Source organism: Lytechinus pictus, chromosome 8 (genome assembly GCF_037042905.1).
Source record: "Lytechinus pictus isolate F3 Inbred chromosome 8, Lp3.0, whole genome shotgun sequence".
Classification (NCBI taxonomy): domain Eukaryota; kingdom Metazoa; phylum Echinodermata; class Echinoidea; order Temnopleuroida; family Toxopneustidae; genus Lytechinus; species Lytechinus pictus.
In genome coordinates, this window is record NC_087252.1 from 32,030,410 (window position 1) to 32,056,789 (window position 26,380).

At 36.6% G+C, this 26,380-nt stretch overlaps 1 protein-coding gene across 1 annotated transcript; it reads right to left on the reverse strand.

The window, feature by feature from the left end:
* Positions 1-1,409: 1,409 nt before the first annotated feature.
* On the reverse strand, positions 1,410-8,413 carry LOC135154916 (uncharacterized). The gene is made up of 6 exons (XM_064103158.1): positions 7,037-8,413; positions 6,520-6,692; positions 5,865-6,331; positions 4,992-5,603; positions 4,083-4,462; positions 1,410-3,975 (listed from the first exon to the last, which is right to left on the reverse strand). The coding sequence occupies exons 1-6, from the start codon at positions 7,381-7,383 to the stop codon at positions 3,504-3,506; spliced, it is 2,451 nt and encodes an 816-aa protein (XP_063959228.1). The 5' UTR covers positions 7,384-8,413; the 3' UTR covers positions 1,410-3,503.
* Between the last annotated feature and the right edge of the window lie 17,967 nt (positions 8,414-26,380).

The window sequence follows — 26,380 nt, forward strand, 5'->3', positions numbered from 1 at the left end:
TTGACTCCTCTGACTTTGTAGGGACCTTGCCATCTCACCAACAATTTATTGTGCTCAGTAGGAAGGAGAATGAGCACGTCGTCACCTACATTCAACTTTCTAGTCCTATAGCTTTCCTATCATAGTACCCCTTGTACCGTTTCGCAGAAGACTTCAGTGTTTCTTGCGCAATTTGCCAAGACTTGATTAACCTATCTCTCAATTCTATTACATATTCATATTCACTCTTAAGTTCAAACTCTAGCTTATCTGCCGTCCATAATTCTTTCAGGCAGTCCAACGGGCCACGAACATATCTCCCATACAATAGTTCAAACGGGGAAAACCCCAAGCTCGAACTCGGCGCTTCTCGTAAAGCAAACAATAGAGCCGGGAGGTATCTATCCCACTGAGACGGTTCTTCGGAGCATAACCGTTTCAAAGCCGATTTCACAACCGCATTGTAACGCTCGACTAAGCCATTACACATGGGATGGTACCGAGAACTGGTCAGTTGCCTGACCGACAACAACCTACATACTTCATGCATCAAATCCGATACAAACTGAGTACCCAAGTCCGACATAACTTCAGTGGGAATACCAACTCTGCTATAAACTGAAACAAGGGCCTCTGCCACATCAACAGTCGATATCGACTTAAGAGGTATCGCCTCCAGAATTCTGCAGCCCGTATTGTTACCCTTATCAGACGCTCTACTCACATAACTCCAGTTCTGTCCTCACTGCATTGGTTACCCATTGAGTACCGTATTGTATTTAAGTTATTATTGTTAGTTTTTCACTGTATCCATGGATCTGCCCCAGAATATAATGTTAATTTGTTGATGCCATACAATCCTCCTCGACGTTTAAGATCTTCTGATTCTGAATTGCTTACAGTTCCTAAATCCAAGAAATCATGGGGGGATCGGACATTTGCACATGCTGGGCCATCCTTATGAAATCAGTTGCCATATTCCATTCGTAGTATTTCAAATATCGATAATTTCAAAATTACTCTAAAAACCCATTTGTTTAAAATTGCCTTCCAGTAGTTTCCTTTCATTGTCATGACTGTCATTCTTTTTATCTTTGTCCCTTCCTGTACCGTGTAATTTTTCTCTTATTTCCTTTTCGCAGCGCCTTGAGCACATAATCAATGTGGATTTGGCGCTTTAGAAATACTCTCTATTATTATTATTATTATTATTATTTCTGTTCTTTCAAAAACTCATTGGATTGTATGTTAACTACGGGGTCAGCCACAGTCAAGCCTTTAGTGGGCTTAGAGTTTCTCAATTTTTGCAAACGAGTCTGAACCGCCTGTAATTCAACATCAACTTCCTCCGAAATAACGCCTTCAGCGTCAGACTTCAAGTCACTTGAACACTCCCTATCTATTTCTTCCTTTTGTTCTACCACATCAACTAGTCTGGTAGGGAGGTAGGGTTCCCATGCACCCGAATGATATATTTTTTTAACCTACATTTTTGTAATCCTTAAGATGTCTAGGAAATGAATTTTGATGTTCCCAAAACAAAATATTGTCCCATGGGGTTCAAATCCAAGATGGCGTCCAAAATGGCCGCCATATTCATGGAATTTGGATTTTCATACATAAATTCCGACACAAACATTCATTTGCCACAAAATTAGTGTCATATGAAAGATGAATAAATTTTCTACAAGTTGATACTATTCATTGGTGATGAAAATGTAATCAAGCTGAGATTTTGATAAGAAAAGTGCAATTTTGAGATTTTTTTTCCAAAAATTGAAAATTTGCGAAATAATGATTTACCATAAATCTCATGAAAATATGGAAATTGCCTTGATACTTTTTAGAAAACTTTCCTAATATACAACTATTATGTTGACGAAATTCCAAATTGATATCATTTTTCTTTACAAACTTATAATGTCTCAAACTTGAAAACTCAATTTTCAGAAATTTAGCTTTTTTACTGCATATTGTGGACTTGGATATACTAATGTATATTGTCACATTTTCAACCCAGAAAATGGAAAAAGGTCTTAAATAATGCGAAATTATCTATCATCTTGTTGGTAGAAATGTATTACAATCACTTTATTCTTCAATTTAATGTCGGGTGATAGTTTTTGACAGAACTAAGACTTTTGACCGAAATTTGTATGTTTTTGGTAAAAAGTTCACACATGCACTGTTATTGATCAGATTTATTACGAATATCAGTAATAAATGCACAATCTCAACATTCGATATGAAAGAGGATGTATCAACGAGAATATTTACAGGCTTCATACCACCATTAGTATCTTTATTTGCTTTAGAAAGAAGGAAAATATGCTGAATGTATTAAGCGATTTTGCGCTAAAGTGAGGCCAAAAAGCAACCTCGGTGTGGCAGTCACACCCATGAAAACGATTGCGAAGTGATGAATGGTATGCCATTCAAATAATACAAAAGATTTGACCAGCTTCTTCCATCGATTTTGTTGGTATGACTAACACACCGTAATGTACAGTATGTACTCTGCGTGGTAATAGAAATTTATCTGATTCAGAATAATACATAGACAAACAAGGGTGTTTCTGTTACATCATAAACACATTTATTCAATGAAGTCTCTTGGAAAAGTTCTTAGAACACGGTCTAACTCTTGTTTTTAATTATGGATAGCCAAAATTTAAAAAATATGTTTATATTGTATATCTCTTACGTTTACTACTCTGTTTCCTTTTTGCTTTCATAATGAAGAAAAATACTTCAATTATCATTATGAACAATTTGGGTGTCATGTGAGTCAATAAATGGAATGTGTACTGTTAGGGATGTGTGTCCCAATTGGCTCTCCAAAGTTAAACCACAACTTTAAACCAGTGTTCAATTTAAAACTGAATTCAGAATACGGGCTTATTTAACATAATGTGCTTTTGGAGCCCAAATGTGGCCAAACGGCATTAATGCTAGTTTACAATGCCACTTGTATTTTATCCTCCTGTGAGGAGACATCATTCATTGGTTACCCGAAGAAAGGTTCTGGAAACTTAATGTCCGTAACCCCATGTGGGGGCCTTCAAATTAACCACAACCCGATCTGTATAATTTAGATTTTTAACTACGTATAGCTTGAAGACGAATGTCCCCATCTTGAGTGTAAAGTTGGCATGAGGAATCTATTGCGAGGTTATAGTTTAAGCATGTCGTAGTCCTTTAATTCACTGAATGTCTATTTCTGCCACTTTTCAATTTTCATGGAATATACCCTTGCCTTTATCGTGAATGTGATGCGAGATCCGACAACTCAAACACCGCTACATTAATTTTTGCGTTTATTGTCAGGTTGCTAGATCTTCTTGAGGGATAAAGAAAAACTAAAAAAGCATAAATCAGTATAATTTACATTCCAAATCTAGCCAATCCAAATCTACCTATATATACAAAATAAAAATTGTAAGATCATTTTGCAATGCTAGTTTTTAAGATAAACACAAAAGTTCAATATGATAATAAGGATGGGGCTTGGGTGGCAGGACAAGCTACTCATCATCACCATCAAGAAGCTCATCATAATCAATTTCTTCTTCCTCCTCTTCATCATCTTCCACTTCATTAATAGTTGATTCTAGTAAGTCAATGAGGGAAGGTGGGAGGATAGGACCACATGACCATATTGGCTGCAAAATACCCTCCTTTGTCTTCTCCCAGCCTTGTCCAGGATCATAAGGTTTGGGGCTGTAGAAGATCATCTCCTCAGCTCGCTTGTAGTGAGCAAGGCGGTGGTTTACACGGTTAATGTGTGGTACAAGGTTGTCTCTGCATGGTGGGAGCCGGGAGAGATCAACCTTTGATTTGGACGTCAGTCTTTCGTCGTCCCCCACCATCTGCTTCAGAATGATGCTGCGTACTGCATTGACAGACTTTTCCCTAGCATGACCATACATTAGACACGTAAATGCCTCAATGTCATCCAACACCTCTGGCTCGACAGACCACTCATCACCAAGTTTTCTGGAAAAAAAAACAAAAATATTATAAAATCGTGCTCCACTGACATTTGTTTTCAATTGAAAAATAACTTGATTAAAAAATGCACCGGATTTGAGGAAAACACTCACCTGAAGGCTGTGTGGTACTTGGGGTGGCTCTGTAACTTCTTCAGGGGCCCAACCTTGCCCTTGCCCTTGAAGGCACTTGTCACATCTTCCCCGGTGAATACAAACAATCCGAGAACTGTGGTGCAGTAGTCAGCTCCCTTTGACTCTGCTAGTTCACTTACATTGACAATCTGACGATGCTTCCCAGTTCCTGTATCCAGGTAGATAGTTATGGGGATGGACTGAGCATAATGCAAGAGGATCAAGAATATGTCAGTGTCTGGAGTCCTCACCACAGCTGATTTGTACCCCAGCTTGGCAGCATACTTAAGATACAGTACAACCCGAGTGTCTGTTTCCTCCTGATTTGACTCCAGCTCATGGATCTCATGGGGCGTTACCTGAAACAAATCATTATTTTATTGTGATTACATTATGTATTTGACAATGTTTTTGATTATTTTTTTTCTGGTTCGCATTGGTTCAATAACTATATTACTGTATAATATGGCCAATAAATGTGAACCCACTCCCCTCTTTTTGAAAAATGCTAATGCAAAAATGCAGATTTCTCTTTTGGTCAATGCAATTTTACCCACTTTTTCTATCAATTTTCAATCAAAACATAAAGTGAATAAAATCCTAAAATACAAATTTAAAACAAAAATGCGCGCGGTCATCTGAAATAAACTTGTCATTTTTTAACCTAATAAATGTACAATTTTCAGGTATCCTGCAATGCTCGCTTTCACATAATTATTTATAATACCAGTAATTCGGAAATGTTCACATTTTTACTGACCTTTGGTATAGTCTATGTATAGCTCATATTCATAAGAAACTAGAAAATTGAAAGAGTCTTGTTAAATAGATGGACATTTTATAGGACATACTAATTATGAATGCATCATGTTATTTCAGTATACGTACATTGCCATCTGATGTGTCCAGCTGATACGCCTTTCCCTCGACTACTACCACTGCTGTCCCACTTTTCTCAAGCCGAGAGGTTGCTGCCTGACTCCCCCAAACACGTAGCATTAGTTTACAGAGCTGTGTCTTGTTCTCCTCATTTGCCAGGAATAGCTTGAAGTCACTCGGCTTCCTTGTTGCGGGTCCCTCTACAATAAACCTCTGCGAGAAGCCTCGGCGCAGCCTCTCCTGAGACTTGATGGAGTCCACGTGGTATGAGTCAGTTGAGAAGACAAAATTCTTCTTAGCTACCATCTGATCCAGCACTTGGAGGCAAATTTGACCAAACGTTGGCGGAAGGTTCTCCAGGGCGTGAAAAAGTGCATTACCATCCTGGATGTATAGAGCGTCTTCTGGGTAAGGCACATCCTCGGGAGCATCTTCCATCAGAAAATGAAGCATAGAAGCCTTGTTCGTCTTGTTAAAGAACCCGTCGGGAGTACCAAGGCTGTGAGGGACAGGGGTCAGGGAATACCTCATCAGCTCATCGAGGTTAAGGGGCTCGTCAAGGTTCTGAGACTTGATGAGTAACGTAAATGCAAGGTCACTTTGCTCACGGTACTGGATAGCCTACAAAGATGAAAATAGAAACAATTTAATACGCCATAACTATAGCAGCCAGGAGTGTTGATAATTTCCATAAGCACTACTCGCATACATTCACTCTTGTGCAGGTCATGTACCAGACACACATCAACTTATCAGCGCTTAATTGTGCAGTGATTTTGTCAAATTTTACTCGCAACAAGTAAGACCATTTTTTTAAATATAATCATTAGACACCGTGCAACATTATAAACAACTCTGCAATTATAGTTGAGGGGCACATACCTTTCCCTGTGTGCCAGTGAGCTTCACTGACTTGTTAGAGGCCTCCAAGGACTTCAGTTTCTGTCTCTTGATAGGGTCAAAGAACAGCCGTTTAGAATCCTTCACCAAGCGTTCTTTGATGAATGCTTCCTTGGCCTCCTTACCAGCGGATTCAGCACGGAGCACATCAAACTCAATCTCTGCAGAAACAGGAGCACCAGACGCTATGTTGTATAGGTGGTCCTTGTCAACCAAGGAGAAAGGATTGACAAAGTTGTGGATAGCAGAGATGGTACGCTGAACGTTATCTTCAGACTTCTTCATTTCAGCTCTTTCCAGCTCACGGTGCTTCCCGGCTTTCGGGTAGTCTGGGTCATCAACAAGGCCGCACATCTCCAGCATCTTCTCGAAGTACTGAGCACGAGTTGATGTCGTACGACAACATCTTTGGTAGGCACCAAACATGGAAAATAGACCTACGAACCCACCTGTAGATAATGAAGTGGGGCAATTGAAAACCTTTGTAGTAAAACTAAGTTAAACCTAAAATAACAAAGAATAAATTATACTACGATGTTGTGTATTGGTTAATACTGGACAATATCATGTAAAATATGACGGGATAATATTGGCCGGTTTCTTTGGCCATGCCACACTTGATTCAGTATTCCGGTACCTTGTGACTTGGCAAACTTCATGAAGGTCTCCTCCATGGTCTTGTCCACCCCACATAGAGAACCAGGGATGAGAGACCTTGCCACAGCAATTCCACCCTTCTCCAGCAGATCCTTGGCCCCAGGATGAGACAGTTCGATGTTTGTCAGGAAAACATCAAACCAGCACAAGTATCTGTGGAGTGATAGAAAAGTATGAATACATTTTTGATTATTTTGTCACTGCTAAAAATGACAAATTATGTTAAAATAACTAACTCATATGGTTCTGATATTTTGGGGTTTTGCTATGAGAGAGTATTTCTGAAATTTACATTTTCTAAGCTTAATAAATGAGATATGATCGATACGATTTGTTTGGTTGTTTCAAGATAAAATTTTGTCAATAAAGTTCCCTCTTCAGGCGAATTTGTTATTTCATATATTTTTGTGTGTTTGTTGCGTGAGGGAACCTAAAATGATGTCCATAAATAAAAATGACAAAACTGGCAGAACATGTAATTTCAGCACATATTTTACCTCGAGTAATTGGGTCCATCGTATGCAAAGAATAGGTCAGCCATATCACCGTTGCACTTGTGGAAGAGGGACAAGTTGTTAGTCTTTACAGAATACTGCAACATTAGGATCAGACGGGTATGATCTATCACACTAAGCCAGAATGTGGCAGTCTTGCCAAGGTGACCCTTGCGTACCTTATCTTCATATGTGACATACTTTTCAAGCATGGTGGAAGTGGATGCGTCCTGCATCGCACAGTCGAGCTTCTCTCGCGTGCATGTCTTTACTAGATTGAGCAGGGCTTTCGGGTTGGTGACCTTAACTTTCTCCTCCTCAACGAATGCCTCAATTAACAACCTCTCCATAGCTTCACTGACTGTCTTGAGGCAGAACGATGCTTTAGCATACGCCTTTCCTGTCAATACACTACGTAGGCAGCCACTAGTGATGAGACCGACCAGCTTCAATAAGTATTTCAGAATAGCCCGATCCCTTACATTTGTGACCAGTCACCATGCCGATGTAGTTCATTCCTGTGTGGAATGGTCCTGGTGTGACCACATGCTTCTTGTATTCATCTGGGTGTTTCCAAATCAGGGGGAGTACTTTCATACAACCTCCAAGGTCGAATGTGTTGAGGACGTACTCCTGACCCACTTGCATGGTAGCATCTTCTGACCGCTTTAGCAGCTCCTTGATAGTTGAATAGTCAGTAAAGGGATGGTGGATAGGTGTGAAATAGTCGATCGTTGACTTTCTTCGAGGTTTCACACCAGTAGCCGAGATGAAGCCACCAAACCCTGGGACAGGTTGCTTTGCTCCACTGCTCCCCACCACTCGTGCAAACAACCAGACACGATACTCTTGGAGGCATGTTGCATACATTTCACAGTTTATGATAGGTGGAGTGAATGAGGCTCCTTCGGGAAATGTGGGGCCTACTCGACTATGAATGTGAACAGGAGCCAGGGTCTCAGGTGTATCCAATTTCAGTGAGCGTTCATTGCTCCGTGTGAAGAGAGGGAGAGTCCGATCCTGTTCAGTGGTATCAAACCCAGGTTTCACCTCTTGTATCATTATCCCACCTGTGCTGTTCACTATGTTTGGGCCATGAATATTTGTTGTTATCTTGTTCAGATTGTCCCACTCCAAATGAAACACATTGTTTCCTTCGCCGGTTATGATCTGTGGAGTAAGGGATGTGGAAACATCATCAAGAGCCTTAGCGAGCGCTGTCTCAAGTTCCAAGCCGAAGTCATATGTCTCACTGTGACCCAACCTGTTGAGAATAGTGGTAAGTTGTTTACTGCGATAGAGGTGCCGTATGGTGGTACATATGAGTATGTGTTTTGGCAATTTCCAGTCTCCCCTCGTCACCGCACGACATATGTCCTGGAAGAGAAAAGCAAACGATTAGCATCGCAGAGTTACAGCTACATAATACAAAACTCTAGATTATTAATACTACAAAAACCTGGCAAACCATTTAACAAGCTTAGATAATAAAAGACTACAAGAGTTTAACAGCCTGTTTTTGCATCTTGAGATAATTAAGTTGTAAGTTCACAGAAGAAGAAATAATTTTTCCGACATGGAACCTTTAAACTAATTTTCACTTTTAGATCCTGATAAAATGTATGTTTTCAAAGCTTAGCAAATGCAACTTTCAAATACATTCTTATCTCACAAAATTGTCAGTTAAAACCATATATTTCTCAGCTCATGGATTTTAGGGATATATTTATAACATACCTGTCCTATAGAGAGAACTATGCGGTTAGTTTTCTTGCACTGCTTTTTGGCTGCATCACCAGAGATGACGAAATCCAGGAAGTTCACAAGTTCACGTGGAAGGAGTTCATCTGATGACTTGATCTCAAGGTCGTTAGCTGTAGGAGGCCAAGGAAGTGACTTTGACTTGTTGAATGCCTATGTGATAATACCACGAAGAAACAAGGCAACATCTTCATATTTTTCTTTGGACCCCAGCTTATATGCATAGGTCACGGCATCTGCGACAGAGATGCTGGCACTGTAGACTAGGTTGTATGTGATAAATCCTTTGTCACCTGGGTGAATTTTGGCGAAAACTATGAAGTTGTTGATATGGTGTTTCTCAAGTCGGGCCTTCAACTTGTCACTTCTGTATTCCGGATTGGGGAATTCAGTTCTCTCCAGCTCTTGTACGTACAGAAGACGCAGCGATGTCAGAAGCACAACCTCATTCTTCCCAATAACTCGGTCTTCAATAAATTCTACAACAGCAGTGAAAGCCTTCATATGTGCAACATCTTTACGATCTTGCTCTGTGTCAATGGCCTGGTTTGTAGCTTTTGCTTTATCCCGCATGAAAGTGGTGTACTTCAGGTTAAAGGCGTTGAGACACGACTGGTGGTAATTCGCTTTTCTCGCAAACAGGTCCTCGCCTTGTACCATGCGATGAAGATGATCTAGCCCTAATTCTAGTGCACGAGGCTCAATCTGCTTCCACCTAGGGTTCTTCAATGCTCCGTGTTTGTCCTTGAGTACATGGAATTGGATGCATCTCTCAGTCTTTCCATGGACCTTGGTTTCCGATTTTCCGCAAAAGATACACTCTGGAGGAAACATCCCTTTTGAAGTTGATTTTTGTGATGTAGGTTTCTGAGAGGATTCTGACGTTGAGGCCTGATTAGTTGCTTCACAACTTTCCAATCGATCTTGGTTTTTGGTAAAGTGTTGGTAGCAACCTCTGTGATAGCCTACCGTGTCTAGATTGGCACCATCAAGGCTCTCTGGAATCTGATTACATACATCTTCCATGCGATAGCGCGAATCACGAGGTTCTCTGAGTCTTCTGCCTCGGATGCTATGTAACTGAGCCAGCTTGTCAGTGGTAGATCCCCGAACTTTACTAAGAGGCGTGAAATCTAGATATTCGATACCACTGGCATGCAAAATACAATTTACTTGAGGCATTTTCTTTGGTACTTCTGATTCGTCACCACATTTTCTACTTTTGCGTTTTGGCATGGTGAATTGTTAATGGTTAACTGCTACAATAATTGTTAATGGTTAGCTGCTACACTAATTTTATGCTAATTGTTAGTTCACCAACACCAGTCTAAATCTACAATCTTGCACTTTAAAGTGATAATAAAAAAAAGACTGATAACATAACAATGCACATCTCAATGTACTAACAATACCTCTTGTTTTTGACTTTCTGAACATGCTTGTGATTTGATGAATCTGGTTAGATGTGATATAGATTTCCCTGGTCAGATCAGGGAATTCCTTGGTCAGAATGGTCAAAGGGGGTTGATATGCTAGAAAGTGCAGAAAATACAGCATTGCTGCGTGCATGCAAACTTGAAAAGGGCTGAAAAGCGCCACTGTTACATAATAGACTGTGTATTCAAAACCGCTGAAGCGAGACCAATGAAATTGTTATAGAAGTTAGAACATGATATGAGCTTCCTAGTGCCATATATTTTACAGAGAATAATTTTCATTTTTAAAGTAATTTAGCCACATATCAGAGGGACATTTTTTGGGGGATGCGCTGTACATTAGTACATTTAGTGTGCAAAATGCAGTAAAAAAGCTAAATTTCTGAAAATTGGGTTTTCGAGTTTGAGACATTATAAGTTTGTGCAAAAAGATGATATCCATTTAGAATTTCGTCCACTTAATGAATGTATATTAGGAAAGTTTTCTAGAACGTTTCAAGGCGATTGCTTTATTTTCCTAGGATTTATGGTAAATCATGTATTTCGCAATTTTTCAATTTTTGGGAAAAAAATCTCAAAATTACATTTTTCTTATTAAAATCTCATCCGAATTACCATTTCATCACCCCTGAAAAGTATCAACTTGTAGAAAATTTATTTATCTTTCATATGACACTAATTTTGTGGCAAATGAATGTTTGTGTCGGAATCTATGTACGAAAATCCAACTCCCATGAATATGGCGGCCATTTTGGACGCCATCTTGAATTTGAACCCCATGGGACAATATTTCGTTTTGGGAACATCAAAATTCATTCACTACACATCTTAAGGATTACAAAAATGTAGGTTTAAAAAATATATCATTCGGGTGCATGGGAACCCTATCTCTCTCCCCTACTAAACGACCTCAACATCATTCTTCTGGACCCAATGTAAATTGGGGTCACTCGCTTTACGGGCCCCTTTTACATTACCAATAACTAGATCATACAAACAATCGGGCAGACACACAGCCTCTATCTCTCCTTCGAAATACGGCGAATCTACAACTATCTTAGCCAATGGAAAACGCCTGATTGTAGTATCTATTAACTTGACTGCTCGACATTGACCTATAAACTGATCTTCCCTAACCAATGCCTGTTTCACTACACAGGTAGTGCAACCTGTATCACGCAACACTGATACGGGAACATTCCCAGGCATCAATCTCCCAGACACGACAGGCAAACCATCGACCATTGAATCGATATCATCATAAGCCATTCCAACATTTTCAACGACTTCGTCCCTAACACTGAAGTCATCGACCACAGACTCAGACACACAGCAAGCCGTCATGTCTACAACTTCAGACTCTATTTCATTTACCTGAGAACTCTCCTCACCAATGTCTAACTTAGGGCCTCCTCCCCCTACAAACATCATACCCTGAGCCGCCGCAGGCCGGGACAACATGGGGCACTCCCTCTTTATGTGATTAGGATTCCCACACATGTAACACCCTCTCGTCTGAAAAGGCTTATTACCTTCATTCTTCCTTATTCTAGACTGAATTTCATTTGATTTCTGATTAGTCCTTCTGAATGGTTTTGACATAGGGTTCTTACTACATGACTTCGGATCTGATCGGAACTTTTAGGATTTCTGCCCACTTGAGAACACGTGAGGCCCATGCGCACTAACATAAACTTCCGCACAATTAACGGCTTCATCAAAATTCATGCATTTTCGTTCCCTAATGAACCTAGCAACCTCTTTAGGACAATCAGTCAAAAATTGCTCTCGCAATATCAGATCCTCAAGAGCCCCTCTACTACTATCTATCTTAGCCGCCTCTACCCACTTATCAAAATGAGCCTTCATTCTAGTAGCAAACTGTTTGGGACGTTCAGAGTTTATCGGCCTACTTAATCTAAAATTTCGCCTATACCCTTCCTCAGTGAGATGATAGTATTGCATCAGCTCATCTTTTACCGCGGTATATTTCTGGCGATCATCTACATTCATCCTATTTAGTCCAGGATAGGCCCCATAGACAAGGGGTCGAACCTTGTTTTTTTAGATATACAATGTTTTTTGATGGTTTCTTGTCAATTCGAGGGTGCTGATTCCGAATCTGAATGATGCCACTCTTGTAACCTTGAGCATTTCCCGCAAATTGGCAAAATCCAATATGGCCGCCAAAATATGCAAATTACCCATGAAAATCATTAAATTGCCAACACATTAGCTATAAAATGCATGTAGTTGTTGTGCAGAAGTGAAAAAGCAATTGGAAAAGCGATATTTGACAAAATATTTATTTTATTGATATTCAAAATGGCTGCCATAACCCCTGTATACTTTATTATGTAGAATATGAATGGGGAAATATTTTTTCAAACAAGAGCACTATTATTGCATGTGATTGTGACCTGCGAGTGGACTACTGTCTGAAAACATGCCTATTAACAAAACTATGTCATTTGTATACTATCTAATGTTATAAATGCTGTATTATGATATTCAAAATGGCTGTCATAAACCCCTTATACTGTGTACAATATATAAAAGGGGACAAATAATTTTCACAACCTTTGAATTTGTTTGAATCAATGCCAATAACTGCGAAATATTGGTGTAACACTGTCTGACAACAAGGATTTCTAACGAAACATATCATTTCCCTTGCAATTTCGGTAATTATGCTGCATGTTGACATTCAAAATGGCTGCCATAGGCCCTATCTGTATTATGAATAAAGCGAATGAAGAAACTAATTTTCACAAGAGTAAAAACAATAAAATGAATGTAATTGTAATCTATACAAGTGAAATATTGTCTAAACACATGATTTCTGGCGAAACATATCATTTCATTTTTCATGCATGAGATAAATGCTGTATTGTAAAATTCAAAATGGCCCCTATGGGCCCTTACAGTATTATCTACAATGTAAATGGGGACAAATACTTTTGAAAGAATTAGGATTTGCCTGACTATGAAATCCATATAATTCTGTTGTATAAGGAAAATATTGTTTGAAAACGTGATTTTTTTTAATGAAATATAAAATGTCCTCTCCCATAGGTGATAAATACTGTATTTTGACTTTCAAAACGGCCGCACAAGCCCCTACAAATTATGTAACATGCGTATAGGGAAACTAATCATCCTCAGAATGAGAACCAAAAACGCACGTAACTATGTGATGTATAGGTAAAATTTGGTCTTGAACATGATTTTTTACTAAATACATCACATAATGGTTGAGAAGGTAATAAAGGCCTTACTTTGAAATTCAAAATTGCTGCCATAGCCCAAAGTAGTATGTACATTGTAACTGGGGACAGATAATTTTGACAAAATTTTTACTATGAAAATGGCTTAATTTTGATGTAAGTGTTAAGTATTGTCTAAACCCAACGATTTCTAACGAAATATATCATAGCTTGTGTCATAAAGGTGATGAATGCAGCCTTTTAAAAATGAAAAATGGCCGCCATAGTCCCTTATCTTAATATGTAAAATTTGAATGGGGAAAGATAATTTCCACAAAGAAACATATTGCAGCCATTTTGAAATTCAAATATAGCATTTATCACCTAAATAACACAAGAAATGATCTATTTGGTTACAAAATCATATTTTCAGACGATATTTCACTCATACATGCAACACCATTTAGTCAAGCAAAGCCAAATTCTGTTAAAATTATATGTTCCTATTAACAAAGTACATAATAGGCCTACTGTTAGGGCCTGTAGCGGCCATTTTGACTTTCAAAATACATTATTTATCACCTACCTGGCAGAATGAATGATATATCTTGTTAGGAATTATGTTTTCAGACAATATTTTACTCTTAAATCACAATTATATGCATGTTATGGTGCTGACTCATGTGAGAATTGGTTTCCCAGATCGATTGTACATAATACAGTCAATGTCTTTTGGCGGCCATTTTGAAAGTCAAAATACAATATTTAACACAAATATGAAACCCGAATAATATATTTTGTTGCAAATTATATTTGAAGACAGAATTCCACTAATTTACCACAAAAAATACGTTTTAGTGATTGTTTTTGTCCTCTCTCACATCGTAGATCATAATTTTAGGGCCTTTGGCGGTCATATTAAATATCAAAATACAGGGTTTATCACATACATGGCATGTTAAATAATAAATTTCGTCAACAAAAATGTTTTTAGTCAGTATTCCACTCGTTTATCTCAACAAAATGCATTTTAGTGCTCACTCTTGTGATTTTATTGTGTCACCATTCACATTGTACATAATAGTGTTAGGGCTTTTGAAGGCCATTTTGAATATCAAAATACAGGATTTATCACATAACTGACATAACAAATGATATATATCGTTAGCAATCATGTTTACAGACATTGCTTCACTCATAGATCATAATTACTTGCATTTCAGTGCTCAATTTTGTAAAAATTAATTTTCCCCATTCATATTGTACAGGGGTCTATGATGGCGGCCATTTTGATATCAAGAAAATAAATATTTTGACAAAAATCATTTTTTCAGATATCATTTCACTCCGGCAGCACAATTGCATGTACTTTAAAGCCAATGTGTGGACAATTTTATGATTTTCATGGGTAATTTGAATATTTTGGCGGCCATATTGGATTTTGCCAATTTGCAGAAAATGCTCAAGGTTACACGAGTGGCATCATTCAGATTCGGAATCAGCACCCTCAAATTGACAAGAAACCATAAAAAAACATTGTATATATAAAAAAACAAGGTTCGACCCCTTCTATCCTGGACTAATTCACTACATCTAAAGCTTTCCCTGTCAGATTAGAGATTAGATATATTACCCAAAAGTCATCAGAAACTTTTTGGCTTTTCATTAACATCTCAAATTTGGTTATGTAAGCATCGAACTTATCGTGGGCATCGTCAAAACGACCTACTTCAAGCTTTATCCCACCTAACTGAGGTACATTATTCACCTCTTCCTTACGCATATGCGCTAACTTCAGTTCATGTTCACGCTCCTTTTCTCGAGCTTCACGCTCAGCTTCAATTTTCTTTCTCTCGTTCTATCGCCTGGCAACGCTCAGAAACAACCTACTTAACTCACCCCCACTAAGGCCCATTTCCCTACCTAACGTGGAAAATTCTTTCATTTAATGCTAGCCATAGTGACTATTGACTATAGATTCCAACAAATTCAAATATCCTAACAGGCTTTAACCATCCGCATAAACAAAGCAAAAGCTTTAACACCTTGCAACAAATGCCAAACCCCTAGTGTCTTTCAGCAAGCACACTAGAATGTATCTCCCAATGAGCATGCAATTAACCATGCGGAACCACACCAATCCACTTCACACAAGAGGATTCAAAGCCTAGTTAAATTCAACACTGGAATCTATTCAAGCACGTAAACTTGCATCAACAATCACAATTGCCAAAATTACCAGGCATTACCAAGGACGTAACCTGGCTCCGGGCGGGTAAAATCTTTATATCAATTTCTCCCGTCACCTCCATATAGGCAACTTCTCCTGCTTTTAAGCTCATTACTAAACAACCATAATTTTGGGGCAAACAGGTTCCTGATTTAAAAAGAGGAAGGTATAAAATTCGTGTCGTATTAAATAAAAAAGTACAATATTTTTTTTAATCAAATTCTATTAAACTTCATGTCATTTCCCTGCACATTCATCTCCTGTCCTTATTTGCGCTCTCAGTTAAAACTTTTGAATGACACTTAAGTTTCTTTATCATTCAAAATGAAGCGCTTCAGGATAAGTCAAAGAAAATATACATCATCCTTTTAATATAATTTCAATAAATCACAGAAGTTTCAACTTTTTGCGCACTATTTTCCTTGTAATGAAGTTCAATAATCTTAGAAAATCAATTGAATCGATGGGGTATTAGAGATATCTGCATTTGATGAAACGTCTGCCCTTTGAAATTTCAGAGTTACATTGCTCTGCGCGGGGAAGAATATCTTCCTCCCGGCATGTACACTTCTTCTCCTCTGTTTTGGGAGTTAAAGATATGCACTGTCGCTAAATTGTTTGTAATCAAATCTGATCTTTCCTAGGGAAGTATTCAATATCTTAGAGAATACCCTTTTCTCGGGACCCTTTTCTTTGCCAAAAAATTGATAAAACGCTTTAGCTTCCGCGCTTCGCGCGGGGTTATTATTATATTAATTTCCGCCATTGTATTCCTTTTTTGTGCGTTCACAATCACTTTTGAAAACAAGGTTCAAAAACACAATACAGTCAACTGAATTGGAGCTGATATAGGTACTAGAGACAAGAGAGACGGCTCCTTTTATTTTTAATTTATGAAACACCGAAAGCTTCGCGCGGGAGGGGGAAACTCCCCCTCCCTGCACCCACCCCCTAGGGAGCGCGCTCTGTAAGTGATGGCACGCTTCGCGTGCATTTACCGCCCCCTCCAAAATGAAATCCTGGCTACGCAATTGAGAACCCCCCCACTTCAGAATTTTCCGACACATATTGAAATAGTGTTTAAATTCACCCTCTTTCAGATCGGAATATAAATATTTTCTGCTCGCGCTTCGCGCTCGCATTATTGATTTTTATAATAAAAAAATGTATTTAGAATGCCCAGATACTAGGTCTAACTCTAAACACGCGCACGCATGTTTATTCAGATACGCAGCTTGATTTTTTTTTGGGGGGGATACTCTGGGCTAAAAATATTTATATCAAATACATTTTATCAAAATGAATAAATTTTATCAAAATCTGATAACAATTAGTTAAGTTATTTAATTCTAAAGTTTAGTAATATTTTATGAAAATGGTGATATGCATGTCGTCATGAATATTTAATAGGTGGGCTGATGCTGTCACATCCCCACTATCCTAGCTGTTCCTTGTGGAATCAAAATTGTTTCATTTTTTTCATACCAGAATGAATGATATGTCTCCCTTATAATGAAATAAGTTGCAACAAAGAATATCTAATGGACAAATCAGTTGTCAATGTTTTGGTTCTTGAAAAGAAAATATTGAATAAACCTAATTTTATATAATAAAATACAAAAGAATAATGTCAATCTTTAAAATGCAATAAATGTGATATTTCTTGTCTGATTTTGATCAAATCTTTATTCTTATGTTCGTCTGAGTTTTCTTTATCTGTACAAACCATTTTACATTCAGTGTGGAGTTTCAGATCAAAATATCAAAATTTTTCTGCACGCGCTTCGCGCTCACATTATTAATTTAAGAATATATCCAATTACCCATAATTTTCTTGATTTACAAAACATGAATAGAATGTCCCGTTTTTAGGTCTGAAATCTCAACTTTGTTTCCGCTCGCGCTTTGCGCTTGCATCAATTGTATAGTTATATACCTATCCTGTTCATGATTAGAAAAGTGCATAATATGTCTCGTTTTTAAGTTTGAGATCTCATTTTTATTTCCGCTCGCGCTTCGCGCTCGCATCAATTGTATAGTTTTATACCTATCCTCATCATGATTAGAAAAGTACTTATAATCTCTCGTTTTTTTTGTCTGAAATCTCAATTTTGTTTCCGCTCGCGCTTCGCGTTTGCATCAATTGTATATATATACCTATCCTGTTCATAATTAAAAAACGTGCTTAGAATGTCCAGTATTTAGGTCGGAATTTCAAATTTTTCAGCTCGCGTTTCGCGCTCGCATTATTTGATTGTTAATTTATGTATCGTCTTAATGGGTAACTGCAAACAGTCCTTATAACACGTCCCTTTCGATCAGCCCAGAGCGTATAAAAAAAATATCTGCTCGCGCTGATCGCGCTTACAATTATTATTACATAAATTGTTACACACGCATCTTGGACCACAAGCAATGCTTAAAATGTTCAATTTTCAGGACAAAATACATGAAATTTCTACAAAAAATAACTCGCGCTTCGCGCTTGAATTATCTAATTATATATTTATGTTCTTTTATAAGAAGAAAGCTAAGAAGTGACTTTCGTATATATGTATATATATATATATATATATATATATATGTGTGTGTGTGTGTGTGTGTGGGTGAGTGAGGGTGTGTGTGTGTGTGGTATATGTGTGTGTGTGTGTGTAATTATGGAAAACTCAATTGTGTCTGTCCCCCCCACCTATGAGGAGAGATTTCAGCACCCCCACTGAAAAAATCGTTCCCAGGTCCCTGGGGAGAAACCACTAAAATATTATATCAATAGACCATAGTGACATCATTAATTAATTCCTAAACATGGAAAAGGTGACCATAGCAGTAAGTAATTCCTTTCCAGAATAATTTCAAATATTTCAAGCAGCAGTGTCTCGGTGGGACCTCCAAATTGTCACGTGAGAAGTGACTTTTTTTAATTATTTATCTACTGCTGCTTGACGCCAAATAAGGAATACGTAAAACTGAGGATTACAGTTAGTAAAAGATTTAATCAAAGCTCTTAAATAATTCTGTGGTCTCCTTTGATTTCTTTTACAATGATTCACATGAAAATATACATGGATATGGATAACAAAACATAACTTAACTTAATGATAATAGTTGATGTGAGCCCCCATCATCTCATCTGGCCTGACATGCCCCACTTGGCCCTGGTGGTCGGTCCAGTTCCTGGCCTCCGCAGCTTGCGATGTCTCTTCCACTCGGCCTCGGCCTCCGCAGACTGTTGCCCCTCGATGAGTAGCCCCCAGATCAGAGATGTGGCTTCAACGCATTAGTGGACGAGATCGAGCCCCCAATAATGACATGAGTTTTGACGAATCATGTCGGTGGAGAACCGGCGGCAGCTGGGGTCGTTATCTCGTCACCGACGTAAATTAAATAAATTTCTTCCCTGACAGGCACTGACCATGTATTTTAAAAGTATGAGTATCCATGATTTAAAAAATAGGTAGATCATATTAGATCAAGATTTATGAAATAATACAATTTATTCCATATGCTAATAATACAATAAAGATATTGGTATACATAATTCAATTGATGGTAATATATTTGAAAAGTGACTGAGTCTGGAATAAACCTGGTGATTTGATGGTTACCTAATTTGATTTGCTGAGCAATTTTTTTTTTCTCTCAAAGTCAGAATAGTTTCTTTTATATATATATATTGGAATTGTGATTTTTGGTTTAGGCTAGGATGAAAGATTGTGAAAATATCGAAATAAGGTGTTTTCAATTCAATCACTTTTCTTTTACATTTTGATTTTACAAAAAAAATGGAATATAGTAAACTTGTTTCATGAAATTAAGTTGGATTATAGATTTTGATTTTCCATTTTTTTTCAAATCTTAATTCTTCAAAAAAATTTGCAATATAAAAGTTGTTGAACAATGACTTGCAATTTCAACTGTAATCCGAAATAGTAACTATAACCGCTGCCACCAGATGTGGGGTTGAAAGTAATACAAGTCTTAAGGGGAAATAAAATGTTCAACTGAAGAAGGAACAGAAGTTCAATCACACATCAAATGGAACAGCAAGCAGAGAGGAGAAGATGGAACTTAACTATGTACTTATGTACAGACGCTGTTTGATTATTGGGGGCGTGGCTATCCATTATTGAACATGAAGATATACCCACCATGCCTACGTGTGTCTCAGAATCGCTTCATGATCGAAAACACGCATGCGACCTTGCCAGAGAAGGTGTGGCTATATACATGCATGAACAAACGTCCATCTATTCAACTAATATGTTCGCTATTATTTGCATGGGTTAATTTCAATATGCCTTACCGATAACATTGCCATGTTAAATATGTTAATTTAGTGTATCTCCGGATATCTTGTACATGCGTTGTCTGACCAGAGAAGGCGGGCTATTTCATGCATGATTAACGAACACCTATTTTTGCTTTTAATTCACTCAAACGCCCAACGGGTCAGGTATTTGAATACTGACTGAAGTGGGCTTTACACCCGGCTTTAATACATTTCATTATTTCCAAATCAGCCCGATATCCATGTGTATCATTAAGTAGCACATGTTTAGCCCCGTGTCTGTTCAGAGAAGGCGTGGCAACTCCGACATGCATGACTATCACGAATATATGCTCGCCAAAGCAGGAGTAAAGTGATTATTCGATAGGCCTACCCTGGGCATGAATCTGCTATTTAAAATTGATGGATACAATATGAATTTTTTTTTTCAATCTTTCGTTTGTAACTAACTTTTTTATTAAATATCCCTCATATCATCTTTAGGCATATTTCTGGGTATACTCTTAATTCATTTTCATGCGACCGCTTATTATTATTATTTTTTTATGTGTAATGATTTCAAATCTTATATGTACTTGGGTGGTTGAGCTCTGCTCTACTCTTCCAATGATATGTTTTGCTGACCAAGATGGGTCTTGTTCTTTTTGTACATGTAATTTATATTGATATTGACTGCACATTTGCACCACAGACACGCATGAACACCCGTTCAATCACTAGCAAACGCACCTACACCACAAGCACCCTTGCAGTTGACCCCTTACTTAGGTACTTTACATTTTATCAATTTTGATGGAATCCCTCTCTTTTATTCTTGATAATTACATAGAAAATTCACATGACAGCAAATAATATACACCTCAAGAATTTAATAACATGTCTGATAGTAATCCCGATCATATTTCCCTTTTACATGCAAATTTAAGAAGTCTCAATAGAAACTTTGAATATTTTGAAAATCTCTTACACACATTAAATAATTTCAAATTTTCTGTTATAGGAATTAGCGAGACATGGTTGCATGATAATTCCCCAGATTTGTTTAATTTACCAAATTATAAGTTGATAAGGGCAGACCGCAAAGGAAAAAGAGGCGGAGGCGTGGCCTTCTATATTATTGATAAACTGAAATTTAAGATCCATTCCGATGTGAAACTCTTACATGCAGAGTCTTTGTTCATTTAAATTAAAAACACAGGATTTAAAAATATCATCATAGGTTTGATTTATAGACAACCAGGCTATAATTTTGATTTGTTTTATGAGGAACTAGAGCAATATTTATATGCATTAGGTAATGAAAAATAACATACTTTTATTCTTGGTGATTTTAATATCAATTTCCTACCCTCAGTCGACAATAATCACTCAATCAATTTTATGAAACTAATGTACTCATTCGGCTTCCATTCATCCATCAATAAATCCACTAGAATCAACCCAAATTCATCTACTCAAATTGACAATATTTTTTCCAACGTACATAGCAACATGAATAATAAAATGATAGGAGGAATTCTATGGTTTGAAGTTTCAGACCACCTACCAATATTTTTAACTTGTGAATTGAAATTACCGTGCCCCAAATCATTTAACCAACGCTCATATCGAAAAGAATCTAACTGTAATATTGAATTAATGAAGCAAGACTTATTATTTGAGGGGTGGGAGGATGTCTATAATGAAACTGACGCAAACACATCGTATAATCTCCTAAATAATAAATTACAACATTATTATGAAAAGAATATTCCCATAGGAAAGGTAACAAATATCGAAAAACACCCAAACAACCCTGGATAACAAAAGGTTTATTAAAATCGATACAGACACGTAATTGCCTTTACAAGTCACATTTACGCAATCCTACTGAAGCCAATATCTTAAAAGATAAGAATAGAATTTATAAATTATAAATATTAAACCCTTCTGAAAGCAACAGGCAAAAATATGTTAAAGCAAGAAACCATATAAATAGGTTATTAAGGTATGCTCGTAAGACTATTACAAACTAAATTTTTTGCAATGAAGGGAAATATGAAACAAACTTGGCAGCTCATCAATGATATATTACATAAAACAAAAAATAAATTACCAAATTATATCAATGCTGATGGAAGGCGAATCACAGATTTTAAAGAGATAGCTGATTTTTTAAATAATTATTTCGTCAACATTGGTTTATCTTTAAACAATTCAATATCTCTGACTTCAAACACCTCTGATAATTTTACCAAATTCTTGCCCATGCAAAATCCAAATTCTCTTTACTTCAAACCTATTACTGAGAGCGATATCACTGATGTTGTTAAAAAGCTAATCTGTCCAAATAGTTGTGGCATTGATAATTTTAATCCTCGAGTTATAAAGAATGTTATATATTGTATAGTCAAACCATTATGTTTTATCTTTAATTTGTCTATTTTGACTGGTATTGTACCTTTCAAATTGAAGATTGCAAAAGTTATACCTGTTCATAAGAAAAGTGATGTTCATGATGTTTTTAATTATCGACCAATTTCCATACTTCCTTATTTTTAAAAAAATTGGGAAAGGCTTATTTACAATCGACTTTATGATTTTTTATGTACAAATTCAATTTTAAATGAATGTCAATATGGTTTCCTAAAGAATGTTTCAACCGAAATGGCTGTAATTGATTTACACGATTATTTGATTAATGTTTTCAATAAAAAACTTTACTCTATTGGAGTATTCTTAGACTTAAGCAAAGCTTTCGACACCATTGACTTTTCAGTACTTATATCAAAACTTTATAATTATGGAATAAGAGGATTACCTCTTCAGTGGTTTCAAAGTTATTTATACAATAGAATTCAATATGTTTCTTTTAACAATATTTTGTCCAACCCATTAGAGATTTCATGCGGCGTGCCCCAGGGGTCAATCCTCGGGCCCCTCCTTTTTCTGATATATATCAATGACCTGCCCTTTTGTTCTGATAAATTGAAATTCATTTTATTTGCTGATGACACCAATATTTTATTTACTTCAAATGATATTACTTCTCTATATGACACATTAAACATTGAATTATTGAAAGTTTCGAACTGGTTTAAATGTAATAAATTGGTAATTAATGCTGATAAGTCTAACTTCATATACTTTTGTTCCCAATATTGACGTTTATCATGCAGATATACTCGATTCATTTAAATTGGAAATGTCAGGAAACTATATCAAACGTGTTACCTCAACCAAATTCTTGGGTATTACTATTGACGAAAATTTATCTTGGAAAACTCATATAGCCCAAATTAACAAAACAATATCTAGAAATGTTGGTGTCATCAGCAAACTTCGCCATGTCTTGCCTCAATCCGTTTTGCTAATGTTATACAATACTCTTATTTTACCGTATCTCAGTTACTGTAATATTGTTTGGGCAAATACTCATCCAACCAAACTCAAATGTTTATACCTCCTGCAAGAGAGGGTTGTCAGAATAATTACACTTTCTCATTATCAAGCCCATTCTAGCCCACTATTTAAACAACTCAATATATTAGATGTATACCAGTTAAATGACTATATGTGTGCAATTCTCATATTTAAACATGTAAACACTCAACTTCCTAAATACATATCGGATATGTTTGTAAAGAACAGTCTAATTCATACTTATAATACTAGAAACAGGAATCAATACCACAGATGGAATGTGAATACAGAATTTGCTTTTTATTCATGTAGGCATCATGCTCCTACAATCTGGAATTCACTCCCTACATTTATAACGTCTATTTCATTTTATAACAGATTTAAGCACAATGTAAAGCTATATTTGATCAAACGTGACTCTCGTTGAATTTTAAATGATTTTTGTCTTCTTTCCTATCAATCCCCCCCCCCCTCTGCTTTTCATTCTCTCCTACCTTTTTCATGTATGTTTGTTCTGGGTTAGTCTTGGTGCAAGACGCAATTCATTTTTATTTACTGAATATTTACTGAATTTGTTCTCCGCTTTTATCAATTGATCAAATCTTATGCAAGTAAGGGAGCTGTCTTGACAAGACCTTTACGGTCTTTTACAGCTATACCTAATTTCAATACTTTTCTATTCAATATGCATGTACATACCATTCATATACTTTATTTTATCTTGAATTGCATTTTTTTATCCAATGTGTTGTTATAAAATGTTTTTAATATTGGAATTGAATAAAGTTGAACTGAACTGAACTGAACAATTAAAAAAAATACAAAGTATATCGCAACAAGTTAACAAAATTAATTCGTTTATCACGTAAAATGTATTATACTAATATAATAAAAGATGCCAGTTCAAATACTTATACTACCTGGAAAGTCATCAAAGAAGTAATGGGAACAAATGCAGATCCCCCACCTACCGAAGATATGACTTTAAATGGTTCCAAAGTTGACTCTTCCCTTTATGCAAACTCATTCAATTCATTTTCACAAATATCGGACCCGAACTTGCAAGCAAGATCAATAGCCAAAATGCGCATTTAACGGATTATCTCCCCGAACCTAATCCACATTCATTTTTCTTGAACCCTACGAACCCCACAGAAATTCTCAACATTACACGGTCTCTTAATACCTCAAAATTTCATGGGCATGATAAAATTAGTATGTCTCTTTTAAAAGAAATAATTTACCCGCTTGCAAACCCTCTTAGTCATGTTTTTATTAAATCTCTATCACAAGGTATATTTCCTGACTTATTCAAAATCGCCAAAGTCAATCCAATTTTCAAAAAAGACAATCCTCATGAAATAAGAAATTATCGCCCTATATCTCTACTCCCTATATATCCAAAATCCTCGAGAAAATAGTACAATTTATTAATTTCTAATCAATATGGCTTCAGAAAAAATTATTCAACAAACTTGGCTTTAATTCAAATTTACGATAAAATAACAAACGCCATAGCTAACAAAGAGCATGTCATTGGTATATTTTGTGACCTCAGTAAGGCGTTCGATACACTTAATCATAATATTTTACTTTCAAAACTTAATTATTATGGCATACGAGGTCAATCACTTCTTTGGTTTAAATATTATTTAATAAATCGAAAACAATATGTCACATTTAATGGTAACGATTCTAGTTCACTTTCAGTTCAATGTGGTGTCCCTCAAGGCTCCATTCTAGGCCCGCTTTTATTTTTATTATATGTCAATGATATTATTAACACATCTTACATTTTATCATTTGTATTATTTGCTGACGACACAAATATATTTTTTTCTCATTAAAATATAACTTCCCTAAACAACATATTAAATCTTGAATTAATTAAAGTTTCACAGTGGTTTAAAGCAAACGAACTATCCTTGAACTAAAAAAAGACCCACTTCATCCATTTTAAACATTCTCATATTACCGATACTCCAATTCACTTACAGATTGACGGCACACCATTAGAGCGGAAGACTCACTCTAGATTTTTAGGCGTCAGCATAGATCAAGCTTTGTCTTGGAATCACGGGGGGGGGGGGGGGGGGCACTTCCATTGACGAGTGGATACCATGCGCGACCATGGGGTCTCAAAAAGCACCCTAAACACGTATTTTCCATATTCTGAAAATGCACCCCTTAACACGTATTGGCGTGTGAAACCCTACCCTTAACAAGTATTGGAAACAAAACAATACTCTTGGCAAGTATTCGAAATGAACCCCTAAACAAGTACAGGAATATTTTGTCACGGGTCCTTCGGTCGTTGGTTTTACACATCATTTGCTTTAGTACGACCCCACCTTCCACACCTCGTGCAAATCGGACTCTAAACAAAAAGTGTTGGGGCAAAAAGGACATCCTTTACAAAACATTTTAATTTTGTTTTATCATCCCCGCAAATTTGACCCTAAATACGTAACTTTCCTAGCGAAATAGATACCCTTTTTTCATTATTTTTGTGTTTTTGACACCCTTATCACGTTACGTACGTAACGTGCCCTATCTTGAAAAAGACATCCCTTTTACGTGTTTTTTTGGTCGCGCATGGTATCCACTCGTCAATGTAAGTGGCCCCCCCGGGCTTGGAATGAACATCTGCACCATATCATTATATGTATCTCGAGAAATATTGGAATAATTTCCAAGTTGAAATTTATTTTACATCATAAAACTTTATTTCTATTGTATAATTCGTTAATACTCCCGTATATAACATATTGTAACGTTGTTTGGGCTAATTGTGGTTCCACAAAACTTCTATTTCTAAATTACAAAAAAGAGCAATTCGCATTTGTACAGGATCACATTATTTGGCTCACACCGTTCCTTCATTTTTTAAACAAAAGACATTAAAAATTGCCGACTTATATACTATTCAAATAGCTATAATTATGTTTAAATATATTAACAATCTGCTCCCCTCGTCTTTTGATAACATGTTTAAATTTAATAGTTCTGTCCATACTTACTCAA